We start from the raw sequence: 27,272 nt of genomic DNA, 5'->3' as shown, positions 1-27,272 counted from the left end.
ACTCTTCTTCGGTCTTCCTTATTCATTGTCCAGCTCTCACATGCATACCAGGCGATTGGAAATATCATGGCTTGTGTCAGGCGCACCTTAGTCCTCAATGAGATATCCTTGCTCTTTTTACAATAGTGAACTAATAAAATATTTGTCCTTCTGTGATTGACTTATTTCACTTAGCATAATTTCCTCCAAGTTCATCCACTTTATGCAGTGTTTTGTAGATTCTACATTATTTTTCAGTGTTGCGTAGTATTCCATTATATGTATGTACCACAGTTTGGTTATCCATTCTTCTGTTGTTGGGTACCTGGGTTGTTTCCATCTTTTTGCTGTTGTGAATAGTGCTGCTTGGATCATGGGTGTGCATGTATCTGCTCTTGTTCTGGCTCTCACTTCTTTAGGATATATACCTAGTAATGGGATTGCTGGATCAAATGATATTTCTAATTCCAGCTTTTTAAGGAATTGCCATACTGCTTTCCACAGTGGTTGTAACATTTTACATTCCCACTAGCAGTGTATGAGAGTCCCAATCTCTCCACATCCTTGCTAGTATGTTATTTTTTGTCTTGTTGAACTTTGCTGTTAGTGCTGGGGCAAGGTGGTATCTCGTTGTTTCGATTTGCACCTCTCTAATGGCTAATGATCATGAACATTTCTTCATGTTTGTTGGCTTCCTGAATATCTTCTTTATTGAAGTGTCTATTCATGTCTTATGCCCATTTTTCAATTGGATTGTCTTTTTCTTGTTGAGGTGTTGGAGTTTTCTATAAATTTAAAGATAAGTTCCTTATCAGATATGTCATGCTGAATCTTTTTTTCCCCTAATCTGTTATTAACCTATAATAACTTTAAAATGTATTTGGTAAAATAGATATTATAATTAATTTATAAAATGATGTAATGATAATAAGAGTAAAGAAAGGGCTTCTGTGAACCACATATCCCAATTAGATTTTTAGATTTCGTCATTTGGAGGACCAGTTTTATTTTATTGAAGAGACAGAAGTGAAATATTTTAGGAGGAGGGAGGATTAGGCAGGTAGAGAAGTAGAAGAGGATTCAGGTATAAATAATAAGATAGGGCAAGAGAGAGAGAATGACAGATAAAGTTTAAGAAGAGGTAATGAATGGAGAAGGTGGTAGAGCCATGTGATTGCCCCCACACTAAATTAGTCCACACTTGCTTGCTTCTGGGCCCTGTGCTTAGGGCCAGACAAAGTCAGTACTCTCTACTGAATCTAAAACATTCTATGTGTATAGCTCCTAGTAGAAATTGATCAATGGCTCAAATGATTCCCAGAGAAAAAATATTTCTAAGCTTTCACCTGGTACCATGGCCATGGAAAAGCACTTCTGAAGAATGTTAAAACACAATGGATGTTAAAGCATCATCATTGCTTATCTGTATGATGTATTATTTTGGAAATACAAACCTTGTGATTATGAATTTCTTTGATTGTTGTCTAGCCCACTTTTGACTGGACAGATTTTGGAACGAATTGCCACAGAATTTAACCAGTTACAGTTTCATGCTGTTCAAAGCAAAGGCATGCCTCTTTTGGACAAAGTAAGACCAGTAAGTGTTATTTTGAATTTTCACAGTTTGTTATTTAGGAATTTGCTCAATAATTTTGGTTTAACCTAGTATTACCCTGATACTGTTAATTTATAGTTAATTTTTGAATTTGTTCTTTCAGCTTTTGTTTCTTGGGCCCTGAACTATAGATTTTGTGTAGAGACACAAGTCACATTCTCTAAACTGTAAGAATAAAATTACTTCTGAATTCCATGTAACTTAACATACTATATAATGTAGCAAGATTTAGTTTATCTGAAGTCTTTGACTGAACTTTAAATCCATGATGTTTGTCAGATTTTCTTTAGGCTTAGAAGGAAAATAATTTTTTCTCATTCAATAATTCTGTCTTAATACTTCTCTGATAAAATGGACATTTGTTAAAGAGATGTGTTACTTTTCAGGAAATGTTAATGTTTTAATTTTATGTATAGTAACTTCTGTTGAGATAAAGAACTTGTTCTGTGTATACTCAAATGTTTAGAGCTCTGGTGGCGTAGTGCCTGAGGCATTTAACTGCTAACCAGAACACTGGTGGTTCAAACCCACCAGCCACTCCTCAGAAGGAAGGTTGGGCAATCTACTTCCCTAGTGATACCGCCTTGGAAACCCAAGGAGGGGTTGCTATGGGTTGGATCCGACTCAATGGCAGTGCGTTGTGTTGCCTTTGTTTTAGAGCTTTCTTTATGTATCTGTTTTTTCTTGTAGCGTATAGCTGGCATTACAGCCATGTTACAACAGTCACTGGAAGGTCTCCTGTTAGAAGGCCTTCAGACTTCCAATGTTGATATAATACGTCACTGCTTGCGGACTTATGCAACAATTGACAAGACACGTGATGCAGAGGCATTAGTTGGTCAAGTACTAGTGAAACCATATATAGATGAGGTATGTGCCCCTCAAAACTTTCATTTAGCATTCATTTTTAAAGCATATACTACATCTTAGGCACCTTACTGGGTCTGGGGATAGAAAATATAGTAGAGATCTTTAAAGGTAATCATAGTTACTGCAGTATCAGTTGTAAGAGTTGGTTCCTTTCTGGTTACAATCAGCATGCCAGGAATCGGTCATACCCTCAAGTAAGTTCTACCTGTCCTGTAGCCCAGGCATCATCATAATTTAATAGGAATGAGAGTCTTGCCTGTGAAGAAGGTATATAGCAAAGGTTTTGAGGTCAGTATTATATAAAGTATGTAAATTATACCTCACTAAAAATTTTGAACCACTGCTTTTGTAAGCAAGGAAAATAAAAGTGTTAAGCCAGTAGCAACACAACAGTGTGCATATGCCTTGGTGGAGATAGACACAAAGAACTCTGTGAGGACAGAAAAGTATATTAGGGTGGAAGGCAGTGGTATACTAGAAGTCTTCACAGGATAGATGATATTTGCCCCAAGTCTTGAAAAACAGGTATTTTCCAGGCCAGGAAGATGAGAGGGAGGAATATTCGAAGATTTTGGTAGTTAGGGTTGTGTGTCAACTTGGCTGGGCCTGGTTGAGTGGCTGGGCAGCTGAATGTAGTTATTCCCCATGATGAGACTGGCAATCAACTCCATGGTAGGATCTATTACAAGCAGCTGAGTGGCTGCTTTAGAGATGTGGTTTGCTTCCCATATATAAGCAGCAGCTTAGGGAATGGTCTCTAGCTTATGGCACGGTTGAACCCTGTGTGCAGCCAAGTTGTCATTTAGCAGCCTGCCATGCTCTGCCTCCTCCGGCAGAAGCTCTGGTAGCATACTGCCTAAGGCACTTGACTGCTAACCAGAAGGCTGGCGGTTCAAACCCTCCAGCCATTCCTTGGAAGGAAGATGGGGCAATCTACTTCCGTAGTGATTGATACTGCCTCGGAAACCCAAGGAGGGGTCCCTATGAGTTGGGTCCGACTCGACGGCACATAACAACAACAACAACAACATGCTCTGCCAGTCTTGGGACTTTCAGTGGACTTGAATCAATGGCCTTTGGTTTGGTAACTTTAGGACTGTGCCTTTTTACTTGTCAACCTTGGGCTTGTCAACCTCAGCAGCCAGCAGCTGTCTGAGTGAAGAAAAGCCTTCAGTTTCAGTGGGCTGGGAGCATGAGGCAGAGCTGAAGCCCAAGGTTGAGAGACTTTCACCCAGCCCCTAGAGCCTGGCACTTTGAACTTGGACTTAAAGCTTCCAAACTGTCCTGTTTGTTAAATACATCCCATTTGTGGTATATTCCTGTCACAGTGGCACTAGGTAACCAAAACAAAGATGAAAGGCTTTTATAAATAAACTGGCAGAGTAACACCTTAATCCAGATCATGGCTGTCTGCTACCCTTCATTTGCCTTTGAGCAGCCAGAATATAGGTTTTGCCAAATGAAATTGCTGGTATTTGACCATTTCTAACATACAAAAATGACACTTTCATCAGGGTCCCACTGACAGAAGGGACAGAGCCCATCCTCAGCATTTGAGACTTTCTTCTAGTTACCTGTCAGTGTGACTATTATTTTTTTCCAGTCACTTCAAAGCTGATATTTGGCATGGCTTCTTAATGAAAGTTTTCAGTTTTCTAAAAGAGATATCCTGGATTGAATTGTGTCCCTCAAAAAATATATGTCAACTTGGCTGAGCCATGATTTTCAGTGTTTTGGCATTTATATAATGATGTAATTTGGCAGTATTATAATGTAGTCATCCCCCATGATGTGATCTAATGTGATTAGCCAGTCAGTTGTGAGGAGATAGGATGAGAAGTCACAGCCCTGGTCTGATCAGTTTCCCTGGAGTGTGGCCTCTATCACCTTTTATCTTACAAGAGATAAAAGGAGAGAGAAGCGAGCAGAGAAGTGGGACCTGACTTCTACCAAGAAAGAAGAACCAAAAGCAGAGCATATCCTTTGGACTCAGGGTCCTTGTGCTGAGAACCTCCTAGGCTTGGAAAAATTGATGCCAAAACACATGGAGATATCCAAGGGACACCAGGCCTACAGATATCAAAAGGAGACAAGTGCCTTCCACCAGAGCCAACAGAGAGCTTCTCGTAGAGCAAACACCCTGAATTTGAACTTCTGGCTTCCTGGACTGTGAGAGAATAAATTTCTGTTTGTTAAAGCCATCCACTTGTGATATTTCTGTTACAGTGGCACTAGATAACTAAGACAAGAGGAAAATTGAATTGCAGTGATAAAAAATGAAATTTACAAATTAATTGTAATAATTCTGTCAGCTTTGTTAGGATCACTAAAAATAAAGGACCTTGCTACAATATAGATGGAGCTGGAAGACATTATGCTGAGTGAAATAAGTCAATCACAAAAGGAGAAATATTATATGACCTCACTTAGACATAAAGACAAGCAACAGCAAAGGTATAAAGAATAAAGTTTATTAGTGGTTACCAAGGGCAAGAGGGGGAGAAAGAGAGAAGTTAACAGTGATAGAAATATCAAATTGATTAAAGGTAGGGTTGCACAGACTATTGTTGTAATTGCTGTCAGTAATTTATACACTTGTAAAAAGTTGAATTGGCAAAAGTGATGTGATAGATAACTGTGGTAGTTAAGGCTATGTGTGAACTTGGCCTGGTTTTGAGTGGCTGGGCAGCTGGATGTACTATTCTCCATGATGAGACTGGTAATCATTTCCATGGTATAATCTACTGTGAGCAGCTGAGTAGCTGCCATAGGGATGTAGTCTGCTTCCAGTATATAAGGAGAAGCTTTAGGGATGGTCTCTAGCTTTTGGCACACTTGAACCCAGCATGTAGCCGAGTTTTTGCTCAGCAGTCTGCCATGTTGTCTGCTGATCTTGGGACCCTTAATGAACTTGAATCAGTGGCCTGCTGTGTGGTTTGGTAATATTGGGACTGTGCCTTGTTACTTGTCGATCTTAGGTTTGTCAGCCTCAGCAGCCAGCAGCTGCCTGAGTGAAGAAAGCCTCCAGCTTCAATGGGCCAGGAGCAAGAGGCAACTCTGAAGCCCAAGGTCGAGGGGCTTTCACCCAGCCCTGAGAGACTGGCACTTTGAACTTGGACTTCTAGCCTCCAAAACTGTAAGAAAATAAACTCCTATTTGTTAAAGCCATTCCATCCCATTTGTGGTATATTTTCTGTTAGAGCAACACAAAATAACCAAAACAGGTACAGTTACAACAACAGAACTAAAAAAAAAGATTAGTAGCTGCTGAGGCTGCTTATGTACAGTCAGAATTTGTCATGGGATTTGGTTTGGAGGTTTAGAGTCGTGGTTTCCTGGGGCATTCCCAGTTAATTAGCCTAGTAACATATTTAATGCTTTTATTCTACTTCCTAGTTTGATGTGTAATGCCTGGGATCTTAAAAGTTTGCACACACCATGCAAGGCACTGTTGGACTACTCTGTGAAAAACTGCCTTCTATGCTATGAGACCAGAAAAACTGGATGATGCCTAGCTACCTATCATAGATTGAAATGTATCCCCAAAAAATATACATCAACTCGGCTTGGCCATGATTCTCAGTGCCGTGGCAGTTATGTAATGACATAGTTATCCCCCATGATGTGATCTGATGTGATCAGCCAGTCAGTTGTAAGGGGATTAGTGTGGGATGCAATACCCTTAATGAAGTCACAGGCCTGATGGAATGTAAAAAAAAATTCCCTGGGAGTGTGGTCTCTATCACCTTTTATCTTACAAGAGATAAAAGGAGAAAGAAGCAAGGAGAGGAGAGGGACCTGACTACCAAGAAAGAAGAGCTGGAAACGCATCACATCCTTTGCATCCACAGTCTTGTGCTGAGAACCTCCTAGACCCAAGGAAAGATTGATGCCAAGACACATGGAGATCTCCAAGGGACGCTGGGCCCACCGATGTTGAAAGGTATATTATACCTTCCTCCAGAGCCAACAGAGAAAGTCTTCCCCTAGGGCCAGCACCCTGAATTTGGACTTCTAACCTCCTAAACTGTGAGAGAATAAATTTCTGTTTGTTAAAGCCATCCACTTTTGGTATTTCTGTTACAGCAGCGCTAGATGACCAATATACTACGATTAGTGAACATTTTGATCAACGATTCTATAGTAGAATCCTGATCAAAAGCGGGGAATACAGAATTGAATTTCAAATTCTTATGGACTCTAGACTTCCTGAAGCCATGAAGATTGGATAAACCTCTGAAACTATTGCCCTGAGATAATCTTTAAACCTTAGACCAGATATCCTCTAAATTCTTCTTAAAGCCAAATAATAATTTAGCTTAAGTAGTAAAAAATGTCTTCCTTGAGCATTATGCTTTTTTAAGAACGATCTATAGGAGATCAAATTGACAGCAGCAACTGCAAAGATTAGATGAGAACCATGTTTGTTAATGAAGGAGAAACTACTCAGAAAAGGTAGGTAAGAATGATTACAAACTCAAAGAAAGTAATCATTATAACTAAATGGTACATGTAAAAACTGTTGAATTGATGTATATTTTGTTGTATGCATTCTCAACAACAAAATAAATAAGTGTATTTTTTAAAAATGACCTATTGATTCCCTCCTCTTGTATCTGTTACGTTTCATACCTTCTCAATGGAGGTGAAAAAGATAAATTATATACTTTATGAATAAGTGTAAATAATTTGTTACGAATTTGTGCCTTTTTTTTCCACTGAACTGAATCTGGTATGCTAAATTGATGACATATTTGAAGTTTCAGTGGCATATTAAATAAGCCATGTCCATATTTTATTTAAATTCCTGTGCTTCCATCCTATCATATCCCCTCTTGTCTCCCAACCTTACCACAAAAAATAAAATAATAAGAAAATAAAACATATTTTCTTTCATCTCTCTGTGTCTGAAATCCTTCCCTGATATGCAGAGTATAGAAGAAAAAGTGAGAATCGAGACAATGAGGAAATACTACAGTGAGGAATCATATTTAATTTAAATCTTTTTTTTAAAAGGGTATTATTTTGCTTTCCAGCTCATAAGGGAAGCAGATGAATGTGTCTGGTTCATCAGCTCCAGGCTTCTGTCACCTAGCCTGTTTCTGTTCTAAGGTCAAACTACCCTTTAAGCCTAATTCTTGAGTGTAACCTATTATTTACCTTACTGTTCTAAAAAACATTTCATTTTGGCAGGGGATGGGCATGAGAGAACCCATTTTTAAGGTTTTCTTTATTCTTTTATCTGTACTATGTAGTTCATATTTCTCTTTGAGATGCTTTTAAAATTGATGTTGCTTTTAATAGGTGATTATAGAACAATTTGTCCAATCTCATCCAAATGGCCTTCAGATCATGTATGATAAACTTCTAGATTTTGTTCCTCACCATTGCCGTCTTCTTCGAGAAGTCACAGGAGGAGCCATCTCAAGGTAATTGAAACTGCTGTGCTTAGCACCAACCACCATGTCGTAAACTCCACTGATGATTGTTCACTGTCTGAAATGTATCAGGTGCCCTGTATACCTTCTCACCTAATTGTTAACACCACAGTGCTGTCATTAGCTACATTTTACAGACGAGGAAACAAAGATAAGAAGCTAAGATTGAATCCAAAACCCTTACTTGCTTGCTCTCTACACTTTTTCCTAAATCATGTTTGAAATAAAAATTGGTTTCTGTCTATTATTCTAATGTCATTAATATGTGCATTAACATTAATTCAGTTTAGCAAGTTTTATACTAATTGTGAGTAAAGTCATCTTTAATTTTTTTCTCCTACTTTCATTCAATTTCTATGATTTTCCAGTTCTGATTTGCAAATATCCCACTTACCCTTCACCATTGCCATTGCCCCAATCCAGGCTTTACTCTCTTTTGTCCAGAATAGGAGGATCTCCGCCCTTGTTTTTCCTGTCTCCTGTCTCTTGCCTCTCCAATACAGTCTTCATACAGTCATATTTATCCAGAATTTCAAGATTCATAGACTGTACCTTTTCCAGAAATCTTTAGTGGCTTCTTACTGCTTATAGATGAAAACCCAGATTTTTTGATGTAACATCTAAGACCCTTCAGGATCTGGCCCCAATATTCTCCACTATAGAACTTTCCCCCTATAACATTTTGTCAGTCCCACTGGTTCTTCCCAAGCATACCTGGTCCGTGTATGCTTCTGTGTTTTCCTTCTTGTTCCTTGCCCTTCCTGTTCCTTTTGCCTTCTATCACTCCACATGAAACTACAGCTCAAATACCACATTCTTCAAGAGACCATCTTTAATCCTTACATTCAGCATTAATTATCCATCTGCATTCCATTCCATGTTGCTTTTACTTCTTTTGAGGACTCATTTTCATCTTGTAATGTGATCATCTCCTGTACTGCCCACATCACCCCTACCCCCTGGCACAGTGTCTTAAAGATAGCAAGAACATTCTCAGTGTTTAGAAAATGAAAGAATTAATATGTTCTCAATGGTGGAAAGTCAAATAAGGTCCCTGTCTTCAAGGACTAAACAATACCTTTGACCTTGAGTTTTTGTTTTCAGAAATATACTCTGGCATACTAAATATGCTACTTAACTTTTTCCTTCCAGTTTCCACAATATAATTTCAGGTGAAGCCTCATTTTGCCAGTTTTGTTTAGTAATCATGTGGTTAGTTAGATTTGGGGTGAAAATTTAGTAGAAATCATCATGTAGAATTGAAGAAGCCATACTTAATGAAACAACCAATTAGATTTAACAAGGCTAGTCTTGGTCCTAAAATACCAGATTTCATAGCTTTAGAAATTCTTTTGCACAGTTTTCACTGTGGCAGAATTCATGTAGAAGCTCAGAACTTTGTGGAATCTAAACTGTGCCTTATTAGGTCATCTTCATTTGCTCCAAGACTCATCATGATGATATTGCAGGTGTTGCACATCTCTGGCTTTCCCTTGTTTATCATGCCTTTCAGTTTCCATAATACTTGATGCTTTCTTTGCTCATTGTTTTCTTCCATGTATCTACCATAATATCCTTTATACCTGGTAACACCAGCAACATTCAAGAGTTATCATCCAAAGAATATGGATTAACTTTTCTAAGTAACCATCTGATGGTATATGGACTTTATTTGCCTTATTTTGGTGCTAATAAGAAAGTTTTATTTTACCGGGGTATGTTTTAAAATAACTTAATCTTTCAGGTTTTGAATTTTCTCTTTGGAATTTCAATTAGACATTTACTTTGGGAAGGAAGAGATTTGGTATTTATTATTGAGTATAATAGTTTAAAATCCTTATTTTGTTCTTTCCTTCCCCAGATTCCTTATTAAAGCTAGCTTTTCTTATGACTGAAAGTATTTAATGACATGTGGAATTGGATATGGGGGAAGTAGGCATCTTCTTTCCCTCCTTAACCCTCCCTTACCCACACCAGTAATTTCTTATCAGTACTTATTTGAAACTATAGTAAAATTACTTGATAGCTCTTTCTGGACAGTGAAGCAAACTTCTTTGATAATTTTTGCCAAGCAGGAAAATTTTGAAAACTTTTTTCCCTTATTTTAAAATTTACCAAAATGTGAAGTCCCGATTTCATATGACTGATACCTTGGCTATAAAACTCCTGGTTTTGCTGAAATAAGACCACTACAAAATTATTTTAAAATACAGCATATTACTCAATATACAGCAATCAAAGTGGATAGATAGTGAGATGTTGTTTGCTAAAAGATATAAGACTTAACTTCAGGAGAAACTTGAAGAACCTTCCTTATAATTTATTTAGCCATCATAACATACCACTTACTCTATATTAGGCACTGTTCTCGGTGCTTTATATTGGCCCTATGAGGTAAGTTTATTATATCCCCATTTTAAAGATCAATAAACCAAAGCACAGAGATTCAAGATTTGAACCCAGGTAGTCTGACTTCAAAGCCCATTCTTTTACCTCTGTGCTATCTCTAACAAAGCTAATTTGTTAACTGTTGTTGTTATTGTATGCCGTTGAGTTGGACCTGACTCATAGCGACCCCTCCTTGGGTTTCCAAGGCAGTACACTACGGAAGTAGATAGCCTCATCTTCCTTCCGAGGAGTGGCTGGTGGGTTTGAACCGCCAGCCTTCTGGTTAGCAGTCAAGTGCCTTAGGCACTATGCCACCAGAGCTCCCAAATTGTTAACTAGAAATCTAAAATCTAGTGCTTAAAAAAAAGGCAAATTACAAAATGCACATATATACACCATTAATCTGTTATGTGTTTTAGATCAGTGTGATCAAAATTTTACATGAAATAGTCATAAAATGTTGAGATAGCTAAATAATTGCAAAGCTATAAATAATTGCAAAGCTATTAATAGTAAGTTAGTACAATTGACAATGCTTTAGGGTTTAATGATGTTCAGATTGAATACAAAGATTGATTTACTTATGGTAGTAAACTACTTCTTTTCCAAGGTAGAGTGTAAAAGCAGTAAACTATTTTGGGATACCAAGATGATTTTATATAATATTTTTGCCTTATCTTAGATACCAGCTTGCTCTGCTTTTCATAGATACAAGTATCAGGGTTCAAGATATCTGTCAGGTTCAAGGTGAGACTGAGATCAAGGAGTGAAATAGAAATTTGAGTCTAGAAACAAACTAATTGACAACTACAGTTTTTTTTTTTTAAAGGTTAAAATAAGTTTCAGGCTGAAGAACCTCGAGCACCACAATGAACATTTGTTCTTTGTAAATAGAAAATTATGGTATATTTCACTGAAATTTTGTTCTTCTCTTACAGTGAAAAAGGCAATACTGTTCCTGGATATGACTTTTTGGTAAATTCTGTCTGGCCAGAAATAGTACAAGGATTAGAAGAAAAATTGCCATCACTTTTTAATCCCGGGAATCCTGATGCATTTCATGAGGTGACACCCCCATCCCATTATTTTGGTTTTTTTAAGTTAACCTGAATCTTTAGAATAATCATGGTCATGGTCTTGGTTTTGTGGTTTATTAAACATTTAAGTTACTTTATTGTTTTATCTAAGAAGTAGTTTCTAATATTTTTAGGAATAATACTAATTTTAGAATATAAAGTATAGTTCAATCTAGATTGTTGTTGTCGTTATGTGCCATTGAGTAGGACCTGACTCATAGCGACTCCTCCTTGTGTTTCCAAGGCATATCACTACGGAAGTAGATTGCCCCATCTTCCTTCCAAGGAGTGGCTGGTGGGCTTGAACTGCCAGCCTTCTGGTTAGCATTAAGTGCCTTAGGCACTACACTACCAGAGCTCCTTCAATCTAGATAGGAGTTTTAAAAAACTAGTTAGAAAACAATGTACATATCTAGTCATGATCCATTAAAAGCCAATATCTTCAAAGTTGTTTCCCACAAAAAATTAAGTTCATATATCTCTACAATTAGTTATTTATGTACCATTGTATAATTTTGAAGAGACATTGATTGAAATTTTTAAATATACTATGTAAATATTCTTTATCCTTTACAAGATTAGGCAGCTGTAATATTTCCTTTGGCATAGTGGTTAAAGCATTTGGCTGCTAACCAAAGGCCAGCAGTTTAAGTTTACCAGCTACTTTGCCAGAGAATGATGAGACATTCTGCTTCTGTAAAGATTTGCAGCCTCGGAAACCATGTGAAGCAGTTCTACTCTGTCCTGTAGGGTCTCTAGGAATTTGAATTGACTTGATGACAATGGAGTGAGTAGGTTAATGTTTCCTTTTGAAAAAAAATAAATCCTGGTATGATTTAAAAGATTTCATGGTTGATATTTCAATAGTAAATTCATATTTGGGTTCTCCATTGTATCACTTTTTTAAGGCAATATGCAGCGTTGTGATTAACGATAAAGACTCTAGAGCCAGATGCCCTGGATTCTCTGGCTGGATCCTAGCTCTCCTGCTTACTACCTGTGTGGCTTAACCTCTTGGTGCCCCTCTACCTTCTGCTTCCCTGAATTTTTGTTTTTGTTTGTTAATCCAAAATGATAATCATTCTCTTAATTTTTATCAACTGATCTCTTGTTTGTACTCCTATTTGTCCTAGTTTTTCATTCTCTTGTCCTTCCTTCATTTATTCCTTTTTTATTTTGATTTTGAACTATGGGAGATTTGTTTTTCTTCTTCATTCTATGTATTCTCCTTTAATAATTGGGAAGTTATAGCTTTAGTTCTATATATTTTTTTGAGTGGCTATCTCAGAACAATGCCTGAAATTGCTTGATAGAGTTTTGCAAGACCAATGACTTACTCATTACAAATACCTTTTTTCAAAAACAAAGTGATCATCTATGTGAATTTGCCTTGATGGACTACACAGGAATTAAATAGACTACATCTCTGGAAAGTGCCAGTGAAGAAGTGCAATGTAATGAGTCAAAAAGAGGCTAGGGGTCAACTGTGGAACAGATCATCAATTGCTCCTGTGCAAGTTCAAGTTGAAGCTGAAGAAAATTAAAACAAGTCAGTGAGATCTACAATATGACCTTGAATATATCCTACCTGGATGTAGAGACCACTGCAAAAATAGATTTAACACATTGACACCAATGACCAAAGACCAGATGAATTGTGGAAATAACACAGCTGCCTAATCTTGTAAAGGATAAAGGATATTTACATAGTATCCTTACATCAAGGGCCTCATACATGAAGAAAGCAGAGGTCATTTAAAAAAAGGAAGGAAGAAAAGATCAAAATGGATGTCAAAGAAACTCTGAAACTTGCTCTCAAATATAGAGTAGCTAATGTGAGTGGAAGAAATGATGAAGTAAAATTGCTGAATAGAAGATTTCAAAGGACAGCTTAAAATGACAAAATAAAGTATTATAATGAAATGTGCAAAGACCTAGAGTTAGAAAATCAGAAGGGAAGAACATGCTTGACATTTCTCAGGCTGAAAGAACTGAAGAAAAAATTCAAGCTTCATGTTGCAATATCAAAGGATTCTATGGGTGAAATATTGAACAATGCAGGAAGCATCAAAAGAAGATGGAAGGAATACCAGAGTCACTGTACCAAAAAGAATTGGTGGACATTCAGACATTTGAGGAGGTAGCATGATCAAGAACTGATGGTATTGAAGGAAGAAGTCCAAGCTACACTGAAGGCATGGGCAAAAAACAAGGCTCCAGGAAAGACACAATACCAGTTGAGATATTATAACACAGAGATACAAGGCTGGAGTGCTCACTCATCTATGCCAAGAAATTTGGAAGACAACTACCTGGCCAACTACTGTAAGAGATTCATATGTGTGCCCATTCCAAAGAAAGATTATCCAACAGAATGCAGAAATTATAAAACCATATCATTAATATCATGCACAAGTAAAATTTTGCCTGAGATCATTCAAAAACAGTTGCAGTAGTACATAGACAGGGAAATGCCAGACATTCAAGCTGGATTCAGAAGAGGATATGGAATGAAGGGTATCATTACTGGTGTCAGATGGATCTTGGCTGAAACCAGAGAATATCAGAAAGATGTTTACCTGTGTTTTATTGACTATGCAAAGGCATTCACCTGTATGAACCATAACAAATTATGGATAATATTGCTAAGAACAGGAATTCCAGCATTTACTTGTGTTCATGTGGAACTTTCAAATAGACCAAGAGGCAGTCATTCAAACAGAACAAGAGGATACTGCATGGTTTAAAATCAGGAAAGGTGTCAGGTTGTATCCTTAAACCACACTTGCTTAATTTGTATGCTGAGCAAATAATCTGAGAAGGTGGACTGTCTGAAGAAAAACGTGGCATCAGGATTGAAGGAAGACTTGAAACAACCTGAGATACGCAGATGACACAGCTTTGTGTGTTGTAAGTGAAGAGGATTGAAGTACTTAATTATGGAGATCAAAGATTGCAGCCTTCAGTATGTATTATACCTGCAAAAAGAACATGAGAGTGGCATCCTCTGACTTCCTCCAACTTCACAAGGGGAAGACCGAATCACCATCAGCAGCCCAATGCATATTCCTATGAGGCTAGACATGCTACCACCCTCCAGTCTTTACACCAACCGTCCCTCCCACGGCACTCACTACTTCTCTGCTGGGTTCAATAATTCCTTGCAATGGCCACAAAGAACTCACAGACAATACTCAAGGTTTATGAGATTTATTAGGAAAGTAACAGTCTACAATTCAGGCTCAGGATACAATTCTTTGATCACAACAGTCTCCCCACTGCTGTGCCCTCAGACACTCCTCTCTGGCCCGTGACCTTTCATCCTGGCCTCTGCCTCTGTGGGCCAAGTAAACCTGCCACTCTGTCTTGTGCCTCTTGGTTCCATTGTCTCTATCTCTCTGCCAGGGCATCTCTTGGCTGGAGCATCTCTTGGCCAGGGAGTCTCTCAGCCACGGAGATCCAGTACAGGGATCTCAGGTCCAAGGGCATGCTGCACTTCACCTCCGGCTCTTCTCTCTTGATGGCAGTGAGATTCCCCCTCTCTGCCTCTAGGAGGGCTCATTTTAAGCCTGACACAGTGACAAAACTAACCAATCCCAGTGTCAGAGTTCGACACACCTTATTTGCATGGTCCCACCCAAGTAGTCTGATGAGAATTACAAAGGCTATGGCTAGAAAAACCATACCAAGTAATTCACTGCACCAGCATAACCAATCCTCACATTAGAGTTCTATATAACATATTTGTATGATCCCACTCAGTAATCTGGTGGGTATCACAAAGATTATGGCTAGAAAAGCCATACCAAGTAATTCACTGCACCACAACACCTCAGTATAAAGAAAACAAAAATCTTCACAACTGGATCAATAAGCAACATCATAATAAATGAAGAAAAGATTGAAGTTGTCAAGGATTTCATTTTACTTAGATCCACAGTTAATGCCCATGGAAACAGCAGTCAAGAAATCAAATGATGCATTGCATTGGGTAAATCTGCTGCAAAAGACCTCTTTAATGTATTAAAAAGCAAAGATGCCACTTTGAAGGCTAAAGTACACCTGACCCAGACCGTAGTATTTTTAGTTGCTTCGTGTGCATGCAAAAGTTAGACAATGAATAAGAAAGACCAAAGAAGAATTGATGTATTTGAATTGTGGTGTTGGTGAAAAACAGACTGCCAGAAGAATGTGCAAATCTCTCTTAGAAGAAGGACAGCCAGAATGCTCCATAGAAGTAAGGATGGTGTGTTAGACTGGGTTCTCTAGAGAAACAAAATCCAGCAAAGCTATTATATATATATAAAGAGAGAGAGAAATTTATCTTGGGAAAATGGCTCACAAACATATAGAAACTGGTAAGTCCAAAGCCCCTGGAGCAAACATCAGGCTGGAGGCTTTTCCTAGCTTCCGCAATCGCAGGGGCCGAGAAGCTCAAGGCTGGCAGGCAGTACACTGGCTGTTGACTCCAACGAATGACGAATCCAAGATCTCCAGGCCAAACGGTAGACTGCTCATTCATGGACAGTTGTAGGCAGCACAGCAGAATCCTGATCCACAGAAGAATGTCTCTTTTCCCAGGATGTCCCTGGATATCCTGGAAGCAGGCCACACCCCTAGGGAAACTCCCCTTAAGCAGATTGGCCACTCAGAACACAGTCATCCGATCCCATCATGGGAACAACCACACAGAACTGGGGTCCAGCCAAGTTGACACTCCAACTATCACAGATGGTAAGACCTTATCTCTAGTACTTTGCTCATGTTATCAAGAGTGACCAGTCCCTGGAGAAGGACATCATGCTTGGAAAAGTACTGGGTCAGTGAAAAAGAGGAAGACCCTGGAGATGGATTGACACAGTGGCTACAGTAGTGGGCTCAAACATTGCAACTAGTGCGAGGTTGGCACAGGACTGGGCAGTATTTCATTCTGTTGTGTGTGGGGTCACTGTGAGTCACAACCAGCTAGACAGCAATAACAATAACAAAGTTAATTTGTGTTCTTTATCCTCCTCCTAACCAATACAAAGAATTTAGAATATTTTAAGGCCAATCACCCTATTTCATGGTTCTGGAGTCTTCTATTTTGATTTTTTTATCCAAAAACTTAGGCATTATTTTAATTTTGTTATGTATTCATTGTCTTCTTAGAATTGCCTGTCATGTTTATCATTTCCTTTGCTTACTGTTCCTTCTTGCCTGTTCTTGGTAAGACCTCTGTGGTAGTTAAGGTTGTATGTTAACTTGGTTTAGCTGTGATTTTGAGTGGCTTAGCAGCTGGATGTACTTATTCCCCATGATGAGATTCGATTAGTGTAATCACCTCCATGGTAGAATCTGTTCTGAGCAGCTAAGTAATTGAAAGTGAATTGTCTTCAGGGTGTGGCTTGCTTCCAGCATGTGGAGAAGGTTTGGGAAAGGTCTCCCTTTTTGCGCTTTCGGATCCTGCATTTGGCCCTTCGTCATCTCCAGTCCCTGGACTTAAACCAGTGACCTGTTGTGTTGTCTGATGATCATGGAATTGTTGCCCATAGAGGCACTGGATGAGTTTGCATCCTGAGAGCCAACAATCTGTCATTTTGCCTGCCGATCTTGGATTCGTGAACCTCAGCAGCCAGTAACTGCATGAGTCAGGAGAAGCTCTAGCTTGCTCCAGTGGGCCTTGGAGGCAGAGCTGAAGTCTAATGTCAAGGGGCCTCCACACAGCCCCTAGAGCTGGCACTCTGAATTCGGACTTTTTGCCTCCTCAACTGTAAGAGAATTAATTTCTATTTCTTGAAGTCATCTACTTGTAATTTCTGTTATAGCAGCACTAGAGAAGTAAGACAACCTTCTTAGATTATTTTCTTTCTTCTTGAAATCGATCTGTTAGAAGACTCTTTACTAAGGTCCTGTTGATAATAAACTTTATATATATATATATACATATATATATATACATATATAAAATAAAATCTCAGTTTGTATTTGTCTGAAAATAACTATATTGCCTTTATGTTTGAAAGGTGGTTTGGCTGAATATTGAGTTCTGAGCACTTTGAGCATTGAGAAATAAGCTGTTAATCTAATTGTTCCTTTACAGCTAATGCCTTTTATTCCCTCACTGTTTTTAACATCACTGTGACATTGGTGTGCTGTGTTTCACTATGATATGTCAAGTGTGGATTTAGGTTGGTGTCTTTTAACAGTTCTAGAACACTTTTGTCCATTATCTCTTGAATTGTGCTTCTCTCCCATTATTCTTCATTTCCTTCTAGAATTCTTGATTTGAGTTTCTCAGAATATTCTCCACATTTCTTAAATTTACTTTTATATTTTTTATGTCTTTGTCACTCTGTGCTGCATTCTAGAACATTTTATCTAGTACTGCCTTCTAGTTCACTAATTCCTTCTTCAGTTGCATTGAGTATACATTGAGTTTCCAGTTTTAGTCATAAGTTTCTCATCAAGAAGCTCTATTTGTATTTTCTAACCTGCCTGATTGATATATTCATTTAATTTTTAAAATATAGAGAGTTCCAAGGCAGGTATGGGGAGTATGGGGACGTGATAGACTTCAAAACAAAGGAGACAACAAATTTGGAGCATTATTGGCCAAGAAGGAGCTCTGATGGTGCTGCAATAAAAGCATGGGGCTGCTAACCAAAAGCTTAACGGTTTGAGCCCACCAGCTGCTCTATGGAAGAAAGATGAGGCATTCTGCTTCCGTAAAGACTTGCAGCCTTGGAAACTCTTTGGGGCAGTTCCACTCTGTCCTATAGGGTCACTATGAGTTGGAATTGGCTCAGTGGCAGTGGGTTTATTGGCCAAGAAATACCACTTACCTGTTATCTTGGCTAATATGTAGTCCTGTGTTGCAGTACATTTAATAAGATGATTACTTATGTTGTTTTTGATGAATTGTATAACAGCAGTTTTGTGACATTATAAAGTAGGAGCTTTTAAATAGATGACATAAGCAGAATAAAGTAATGCTAAAGCACTAGCAATTTTAAGACCCTTTGCATTTTGTTGTGCTTTAGCAAATCATAGTAATCATAGACATAGGGAATGTTTTAGCTTAGAAATGAAGCTTTCTGGTATAACTTTGACTTTAGAATTCTAGACGTATGTGTGATTGTGAGTACAGTTTTAAGCAAGTATCTATCAATTTCTTTCAAGAAATACTTTCAGCTTTAAGCCTCAAGTTAATGTAAGAGAAGTCCTTGCATCACTTTGTTGTTGTTGCCATGGAGTAGATTTCAACTCATAGTGATCCCTTGTGACAGAGTAGAACTGCCTATAGTGTTTCTTAGGCTATAATCTTTACAGGAACAGATGGGCAGGTCTGTCTTCCATAGAGGCACTGCATGAGTTTGAACCACCAACCTTTTTGTTAGCAACCCAGTGCTTTTTTGCACCACCAGGGCTCCTTTACCACCTATTATACACAGAAGTGTAGTTTTATACCCAAAGGGAGGAAAAATACCTTTCTTTGTCTGAACTCCATACACCTAGACCACACTAAGGATTTTTTGTAAGTGTCAAAATCAGCTAAAGGAAATTTAAAACTTTCCTTTTCTCTGTACTAAAATTCCTGTTCAAACAAATGTCAACATATCTGTTAATGGTTTGGTGACCTGGAATTGAGCCCTTTTTAATTTAAAAGTATATAGAGTCCAGCATTATTCTCCACAGAGCCTGAGTACCTGGGGAATAGAGTACCCATGAAAGGAATGTATATTCTATGGCAGCTGCATTTTTGGTCTATCCACTGACTGGCCTTCTGCTTCTGCTTTACACATAGTAAAGGAACTTTGTTCTTTGTGCAGGTTTTCTCTGGGCTTAAACAGAAAGAGAAACCTTAATCTTTAAAATGGCGATAATATGAATGATAGTTACCTTGTAAGGTAGTCCTTTGAATTAAATAATGTAATTCTGAGCACAGTGCATGTATGGTAAATGCTAAATAAATGCCAGTTGTTGTTGTTAATGCTAACTGTCAGTGTTCTCACTTCTCATTTATAAAAAGGCTGAGATTATTCACATGGTTTGATTCTTTGTGTGTGTGTGTATTTCTTCCCTTTTTTATCTTTTTTTTTGGAGCAGTCGTCATGAGTTACACTACATATTCTACTGTCTTTTCCTTATTCTTACTATTGTTTCAATGGACTTAGTGGTTAAGGGTGCCCTAAAATGGGAGAACAGTCATTTTGTCATTTAAAGAGCACTAGACCTAGAATACCTGGATTTTAGAACGGGCATTGCCACTGAAGACCTTGAGCATGTCACATACTCCCCTATTAGTAGGGGACAGTGGAAGGAGGATCTTTTCAGGCCCTCTCAGCTATAGAAGCTATGATTCTGTGTGTTGACCTTCTTTATCTTGATTTCAGTTTGCAGTATGTGTTCTGATTCTGGTTAGTTTACTGATAACTAAAATACTGTTTATTCTTATTTTAGAAGTATACCATAAGTATGGATTTTGTAAGAAGATTTGAAGTGCAATGTGGGTCACAGGCCAGTGTGAAAAGATTAAGAGCTCATCCTGCCTATCACAGTTTCAATAATAAGTGGAACTTGCCTGTTTATTTTCAGATAAGGTCAGTAGTTTTTTCACCCCATCATCACCTTTCTGAAGCATTATTTGAATATCAGTTAAGGATGTTGCCTCAGTTAACAGCTCCTTCTTTGTAATTACTATATTATTCTTAGGGAGTCAAAGTTTAAAGTGAAAATGGTCAAGTAGTATCATGGTTGCCAACGTTCTAGCTTACATGACAAAAAATAAGTTTTATTTTTTGGTACTAAAGAAAACTCAGAACACTAGGCTTGGCTCCAAGCCCAGCTTCAAGTCCACTTGTTTTGTACTCATTCAGTTTGAAGATCATCCTCTTGATAGAGAAAGTAGGAGTTATGTAGGTAGCCACTCTTTCTTTCTACTTTCCTATCTCATCATCTGCCTCAAATAATGAACCCATCCCACATCTGAAACATTTTTCTCTTAGTGGAGGTATGACAGTGGGAAGAAGCATAACTTAAGTATTTTTTGCAGCTACTCCATCTATCAGTGTTTGAGAATACTAGTTGTTATTTTACTACCTTTATAATCTATTTTTGAAAATGGTTATCTGTAACAGAATTGGGGGTTTTGTGTTATATTAACATAGAACTTTATATTAAGTACATTAATAAGCAATTCTGTAGAATATTTGGGGAAATTTAATATAAATACTTTATAACATGTGTTCTACCAGAAAAATAGATGATAATATCTATTTTTGATAATACCTATATGGTAAGTTCCTCCATAGAATGGCATTAACTGAATCATTTTAGTTGCTGTGCTGTTTGAATAATTGTAGGCTTTTTGTTTAAATTGTTGAATGCTTTCATTACTTATGATGCAGTCCTTTCCCCTAGAGTTCTGAAGGAAAATTGTTGTTGTTGTTGTTGTTAGGTGCAGTCGAGTCGGTTCTACCTCATAGTGACCCTTTGCACAACAGAACAAAACACTGCTGGGTCCTTCGCCATCCTCCACAGTCTGCTGTGTGAGCCCATTGTTGCATGAACCTAAGGGGCTCATCTTCCCAAAGCACGATGTCTGACAGTGTTCTGCTATCCATAAGGTTTTCACTGGCCAATTTTTTCAGAGGTAGATTGCCAGGTCATTCTTCCCAGTCTGTCTTAGTCTAGAAGCTCTGCTGAAACCTGTCCACCATGAGTGACTGAGCTCATATTTGAAATACTGGTGGCATAGCTTCTAGCATCACAGCAACACACAAGCCACCACAGTATGACAACTGACAGATGAGTGGTGGGAGGGAAAATTACAGAGAAAGAATATATTAAGAATTAGGTACCTTGATTATAATTGTTTACCGTGATTAAAAATGTATGTAATCATCTTTTTCATAATGAAATCACATTTCTTGCTATAAAGTAGTAAGGTGTTCTTTCATGTGTTTTATTACTTAATTTTCCAAGGTTAGATCATCACGTAGGTTGTTTTTCAGTAGAGAATTAATGATTTGCTTATTCAGGATATTCTTAGACAGCATTGGAAATAGTTGTCATACGATAATCAAGTTAAAGCCAGAGCAAGAAGCCCTTTTGATTCATGAGCAAAATTTAAAATCGTGAAGTAATATTTTACAGAATAAGAGTTCAGTAAAGGGATGATATTTAAACTTTATCATTTCTTTTGTAGTTCAAATTTGAAGTTAGATTACTTTACATCTACGGTGCCATCCCATTCCCTCCTCTGCCTGTTGCTTCCATACTCTTCTTCTCTAGTCCTTTTCCTCAGACTGAATGGTAGCCCACCACGGTACCCCATGAAGCTCCCAGAGGCTGTGTCCAGCCTCATGCTTTGGCCTGAACCAGCTGGGTCCCCCAGTGACTCTGACTCTCATGACAGTTTCTCTTAAAGCTGTGAGGCAAACCTTAAACTGCTTTGAAACTCAACCAGTTCCCTGACAGACTTTTGCTTCACCACGGTTTAGCCTTAAGTATCCAAACGGATTTGTTAGCTTTTTCTTGAAAACTGTTTTTTTAAATTGTTTGAATAGTGAAGCATGAAACTTCTTTTCAATACATTTGTTTTTCCATTTAAAGAATAAATTTTTAGTAATACTTTGTAGGACTGTTGCATTGATTTTTAGCTAGTGTTGGATAGTTTACTCAGAAGTTCTGCAAAGATGGTTATAGCCAAAGTTGCACCATCATCTCATTACTTCAGGGTCATTCAGAGTAAACCTAAAAGACAAGGGTGATAATGTTTAGACATTTTTCTGAGGAGAAATATTGATAGGTTTGTGCTCCTAGGTCTGACTGGATGCCAACATCCTAGTCAGCTATTGGAAAAATGGCACTAGCCCTGCCTCCCAACATTCTGTATCCTGAGATACAGTGTCTCCATTTAATTTGCTTTTATGGCAAACTGGAAAGATGATTTAGGACTTAGTTCTTCATGGGAAAAAAAATAATACAGAGGTGACTAAATATTCTCAAATTGTGGTGAAACAACCATTACTTGGAAACTGTAGGGAAAGTGTTAACTCTGAAAATACCAAAGACTGTTTTACTGCTTTTTCTTTCTCCAATGAAATCTTTCTGGAATGTTAGATGCTACCATAACATTCACCTATGTATACTGTGTATGTTATGTTCTGTATATCATTCTTTATAGTGTAGAATTTCTGTTATACATAGTATTAACATTAACGTAGTAGCCCTTTGCCTACCTGTTCCCTCTTCCTTCCTCATATGTACACAATAGGGCTGTGTCCTTAGGGTGTTCTGATACTATAGACCATAGAAAAAGCAAAGTCTGTATCCATTATTATTTTTAAAAAAAATTTATTGTGATTTGGGTGAAAGTTTACCGAGCAAATTAATCTTTCATACAGCAGTTCACGTATACTTTGTCTCATGCCGTTGACTGTAATCTCCCACAGTGCAACAGCTCTCCTCTCACTTCCTCCACATAGCCCCACCTCCTCCCTGTGTCGTTCCCTCCCATGTACTCTTGTCCCCTGAGCTGTCTCCCTTTGCATACACAGCCCTTCTATTCTCCCATGATTGATCTCTCCAAGGCATATATGTACCTAATGTAAATATTCAGCTCATATACCTGCTTTTTATTTGGCTGGAAGCCACAAGAGTGGGCTCAATTCCAGACCTGAAGGGCAGCTAGGGGCCATAGTCTCAGGGGTTCCACCATGCTCCATCAGACCAGCAAACCTGGTCCTTTTTGTTCTATGATTTTGAGTTTTGTTCTACGTTGTATAACCATTATTTTTCCATCTTTTATTATTATTATTATTATTATTATTTTATTGTGATTTGGGTGAAAGTTTACAGAGCAAATTCACTTTCCATACAGCAGCTCACATACACTGTCTCATGACATTGACTGCAATTTCCTACAATGCAAAAGCTCCCCTCCCATTTGCTCCCCATAGCCATCTCCTCCCTGTGTCCTTCCCTCTGCATTCATGCCCCTTGAGCTATCTCCCTGTGCATATACTGCCTTTCTATTCTCCCATGATTGAGCTCTCCAAGGAATGTATCTACCTAATGTTCAGCTCATATGCCTGTCTTTTGTTTGGTTGGAAGCCACAGGAGTGGGTTCAATTCCAGACCTGAAGGGTAGCTAGGGGCCATATTCTCAGTGATTCCAACAGACTCTATCAGACCATTAAACCTTGTCCTTAAAAAAAAAAAAAAATGATTTTGAGTTTTGTTCCACATTGTTCTCCTGCTCTATCCAGGATCCCCTGCTTATATCCCCCTCCAAGTGGTTGACAATGGTAGCTGGACACCATCTAGTTCTTCTGGTCTTATAGTCATATAGGTTGAGGATCACATGGTATACCATATAACCATTATTTTAAAATGTTTTTTGTATTGTAGACTGTGACATTCACAGAGGTATATGTCCAGAGGCCATCCCAAAACCCAAATCTAAGATTTCAGAAATGTTTGTATTTAAGTTCCCTTTCTTACATAAAGGAGCCCTGGTGGTGCAGTGGTTAAGGATTTGGCTGCTAACCGAAAGGTGGCCAGTTTAAACCCACCAGCTACTCTGCAGGAGAAAGATATAGTCTGCTTCTGTAAAGATTACAGCCTGAGTAATCCTATGGGCAGTTCTATTCTGTCCTATAGGGTCACTATGAGTCAGAATTGACTTCACAACAAAGGATTTGGTTTTTAAGGATTTTCTTACACATATTCCATCGAGAGTAGTATGACATTGCTCATGCATGTAAAAATGGCAGTACAACTTTTAAAGTTTCACCAAGGTATTCTTTCTCACTTTTTGCCATTTTCCAAGAAGAAAGGTTATTTATCACTTCACTCCTGGAAGACACTGCAAGCAGAGCTACAGAAAGACTGATGCTGGGCTCCTGGCTGGGGAGGCTCAACTATGCCAAGTGACTTAGGCAACAATAATGTCATGAGTCTTTCCAGTTACTCACAGATAGTCAAAATATCTGTATTAAATACACAGAAATTATGTCAAAGGCACAGTCTGCTGTATGTTTCTTGTCGTTTTTTATTTGCATGATATTTAAAATGACCATAAATGTGCATATAGCTTCATATCCTGTGTCTTTACTTAATACTAAATCATATATGTTTTTCATCATGTTCTGTAGCTTCAAGTTACTGCTTTTAATACTGCAAATTCGTGTACTGACAGTATCATGAGATACTTAACTATTTCCTTACTTGTGGCCACTTAGGCTGTCTCCAGTTTTTCACTGTTAATAAATAATGCTTTGCTAACTATCAGGCTTCTTCTGTATTGTCAGTTACTTTCTATGTTTGAGGTAAATTTTGTAGTGACAGAAATGAGGGTTCTAGGGTTGAGATAAGGTGCTTGTCTGCTCTCCAGCCTTGTAGAGCAGTCCCACCAGTCTTCCTTCAGTGTCCTGGCCTCCCTTTGCTGCTATTCTTATGCCAGTCTCCAGTACTGTCTTTTCATACTCTACTTTTCTGTTTGTCACTTGTTTCTTCTACACATTTCAACTTGAGCTTGAGAAGACCAGCCTTTTATAAGTTTCAGTAGGCAATCAGAGAGTTCCTTTTCTTTCCACCAAGCATACAGGACAGTTGCAGGAAACTGGCTGGGTACAATCCTATGTAATCTTAAAGTCTGCCTTTATCTGTGTTGAACTCTTAATTAAGGGCAGGTGCTACTGCTTTTGAAGTGGTGCTCTGTTTACTTTTTGGACAATTTTCTTGTACCCAGTCTCTGAATTGCTTTTATTAAGTATATATGTACTATCAAAAATCAAAATGATCAGTTAGACAAGTTGATCATAAGCGTGTGTCAGAATTTACTGCTAGTAAGGGAACCAACAGGATGACAAAAGAGTTCATTGGTACAGAGAAGTATACAAATTGATGAATTACATAGTTGGGAAACCCAACGCCTGTGTAGGCAGCTAGTTTGAAGTACTGTTACTGACATTTCATTTCACTACAACAAGAATGCTCTGAGATATCAGATGGTCCAGCTATCAATCAGGGGAAAAAGAAAGCACATCCCAGAAGCATTGATGTAGGTACTGAGCAGTAGTGACCAGCAGGACCAAATGACACAAAAGCATGAAGAGAAAGTATATCCAGTAATTGTCCCCAAGGTGCAGACAGCTATAGACTTGCCGTTTTCAGTTTGGAGACTTTATTTTCCCATTATCAGCCAATTTTGGATGCTGGAGAAACTATAAACCAAATGGAATGGAGAAACCAAAGCTTTGGAATAGCGAAATGATTATAGCCAAGGGCCACTTGTCAGGAATGACTTCTCAATGGAGACTTACATGGACTGCTTTGAATTGAAAAACATTGGGCTGTTTGTGATTCAGATCAGATGCAAGTAACAGAGAAACTCCCGTAACAGTGGCATAGTCAAGATAGTTTATTTCCTTCTCAGAAAGAAAAGGAAAAAGAGTCATCCAGGCTGGCAGAACATTTCTGAGAGTGCTGGACTTGTCAGCAAGTACCTGTAGGGAGGAGTTCCTTTTGCTTGGGAAGAAGTATGAAATAGATAGGGTGCAGCATCTAGCGGTCTCTGTTGTAAATACGAATTTGTCTCCTTGCTTTATCTCAGATTTAGAGAAATAGCAGGATCCTTAGAAGCAGCACTTACAGATGTACTGGAAGATGCTCCAGGTAACTTCTTTAAAGTGATAAATTATGAAATGTCACTAAATGAGTTAAATTAAGTTTATTGCATCATCTAGAACTTAATAATTCAGGGGAACTTTTATTTGTTCCTATCATATACTAAGTTAGACCTTAAAGACATTCAGTTTAACATCTTTTTTATTTTTTAAAAAAGAGGTAAAGGAATCCAGTTTGTTTGTTTGTTTGTTTCAAAATCATCTTGCTTTAGATAGATACTATAAAGCATCTTGCTTATGGAGATTATAAAAACAATGCTTTAAGAATATGTGAAGCAGAGGTTCTTTTTATTCCTGAATATACAGCTTGTCCAGCTGATATAGCCCACAGAATGTTTAAGCGTTCAACCCTTTTTTTTTTTTAATCACAAAATGGCTACCATGTAATTTCATCCCAGGTGACACTGGTCTGTAAAAGAACAAATATGCTCCATCCTCCCTCCAGAATTCATCTAGGCTGGAGCCTATGTCCTGGACTCCCCATACCCTTTCGCCCAGGCCTGGAACATTGGGCATTTAACAGACTTACCAGAACATATTTTTATACCTTCAACAGCCATCATTAATTTTGTATCATGTTATATTCACTGCTGATAACCACTGAAATATTGTATGGCTGCATGTATAGCTGCATAGATCTCTAGGTTCCTTGACTAAAATTTCAACTATCTTTTGTACAACTGAGTCAACTGCCAACATCTGCGCTGTACTATTTTAGCTTGAGTTAGTTTTCATCTAGCCAAAAATGGGCATATGTAATTGACTTCTTTTAAATAAAAAGTGAGTATGTGGAGATGGAGAAAAAGAAGGATGGACAAATGAAGCAGGACAAGTTCAAAACTAAAGTTTGAGTCCTTGCAAGTGGCTACCACTCCACTTTGTATTTATTTGTGTGAACTACTGTTTACACCCTCTTCTTCCAAAATTATTTCTGATTTTTATCTAATCAGCTGGGAGATGATAAAACTCAAAAAAACAAACTCATTGCCATCAAGTCGATTCCAACTCATAGCAACCCACCTTGGGTTTCCAAGGAGGTGAATCATCATGGAAGTAGATTGTGCCTTCTTCCTTCTGCAGAGCAGCTGGTGAGTTTGTACTGCCAACCTTCTGGTTAGCAGTCAGGTGTCTTAGGCACTGTGCCACCAGAGCTCCTTGGGAGATATGATAGCATATAAAATTATTGTGTTAGTGAACACTGGGCTGTGGCAGTTGGTCATCCACATTGCCT

At 38.1% G+C, this 27,272-nt stretch overlaps 1 protein-coding gene across 1 annotated transcript in view; it reads left to right on the top strand.

Moving 5' to 3' along the window:
• Positions 1-27,272, top strand: part of COG2 (component of oligomeric golgi complex 2) — an 85,724-nt gene that overhangs the window by 45,192 nt on the left and 13,260 nt on the right. The window contains exons 6-11 of the mRNA XM_007938497.2: positions 1,468-1,576; positions 2,285-2,464; positions 7,769-7,893; positions 11,229-11,355; positions 19,809-19,948; positions 25,969-26,030. Of these exons, the coding sequence (XP_007936688.1) occupies positions 1,468-1,576; positions 2,285-2,464; positions 7,769-7,893; positions 11,229-11,355; positions 19,809-19,948; positions 25,969-26,030 (743 nt within the window). The remainder of the gene's footprint in view (positions 1-1,467; positions 1,577-2,284; positions 2,465-7,768; positions 7,894-11,228; positions 11,356-19,808; positions 19,949-25,968; positions 26,031-27,272) is intronic.

This window comes from Orycteropus afer, unplaced genomic scaffold (assembly GCF_000298275.1).
Source record: "Orycteropus afer afer isolate SDZICR_OR568_19922 unplaced genomic scaffold, OryAfe1.0 scaffold00050, whole genome shotgun sequence".
Lineage (NCBI taxonomy): Eukaryota > Metazoa > Chordata > Mammalia > Tubulidentata > Orycteropodidae > Orycteropus > Orycteropus afer.
The sequence above is the reverse complement of the archived record's forward strand: the minus strand, read 5'-3'. Positions and strand labels throughout refer to the sequence as shown.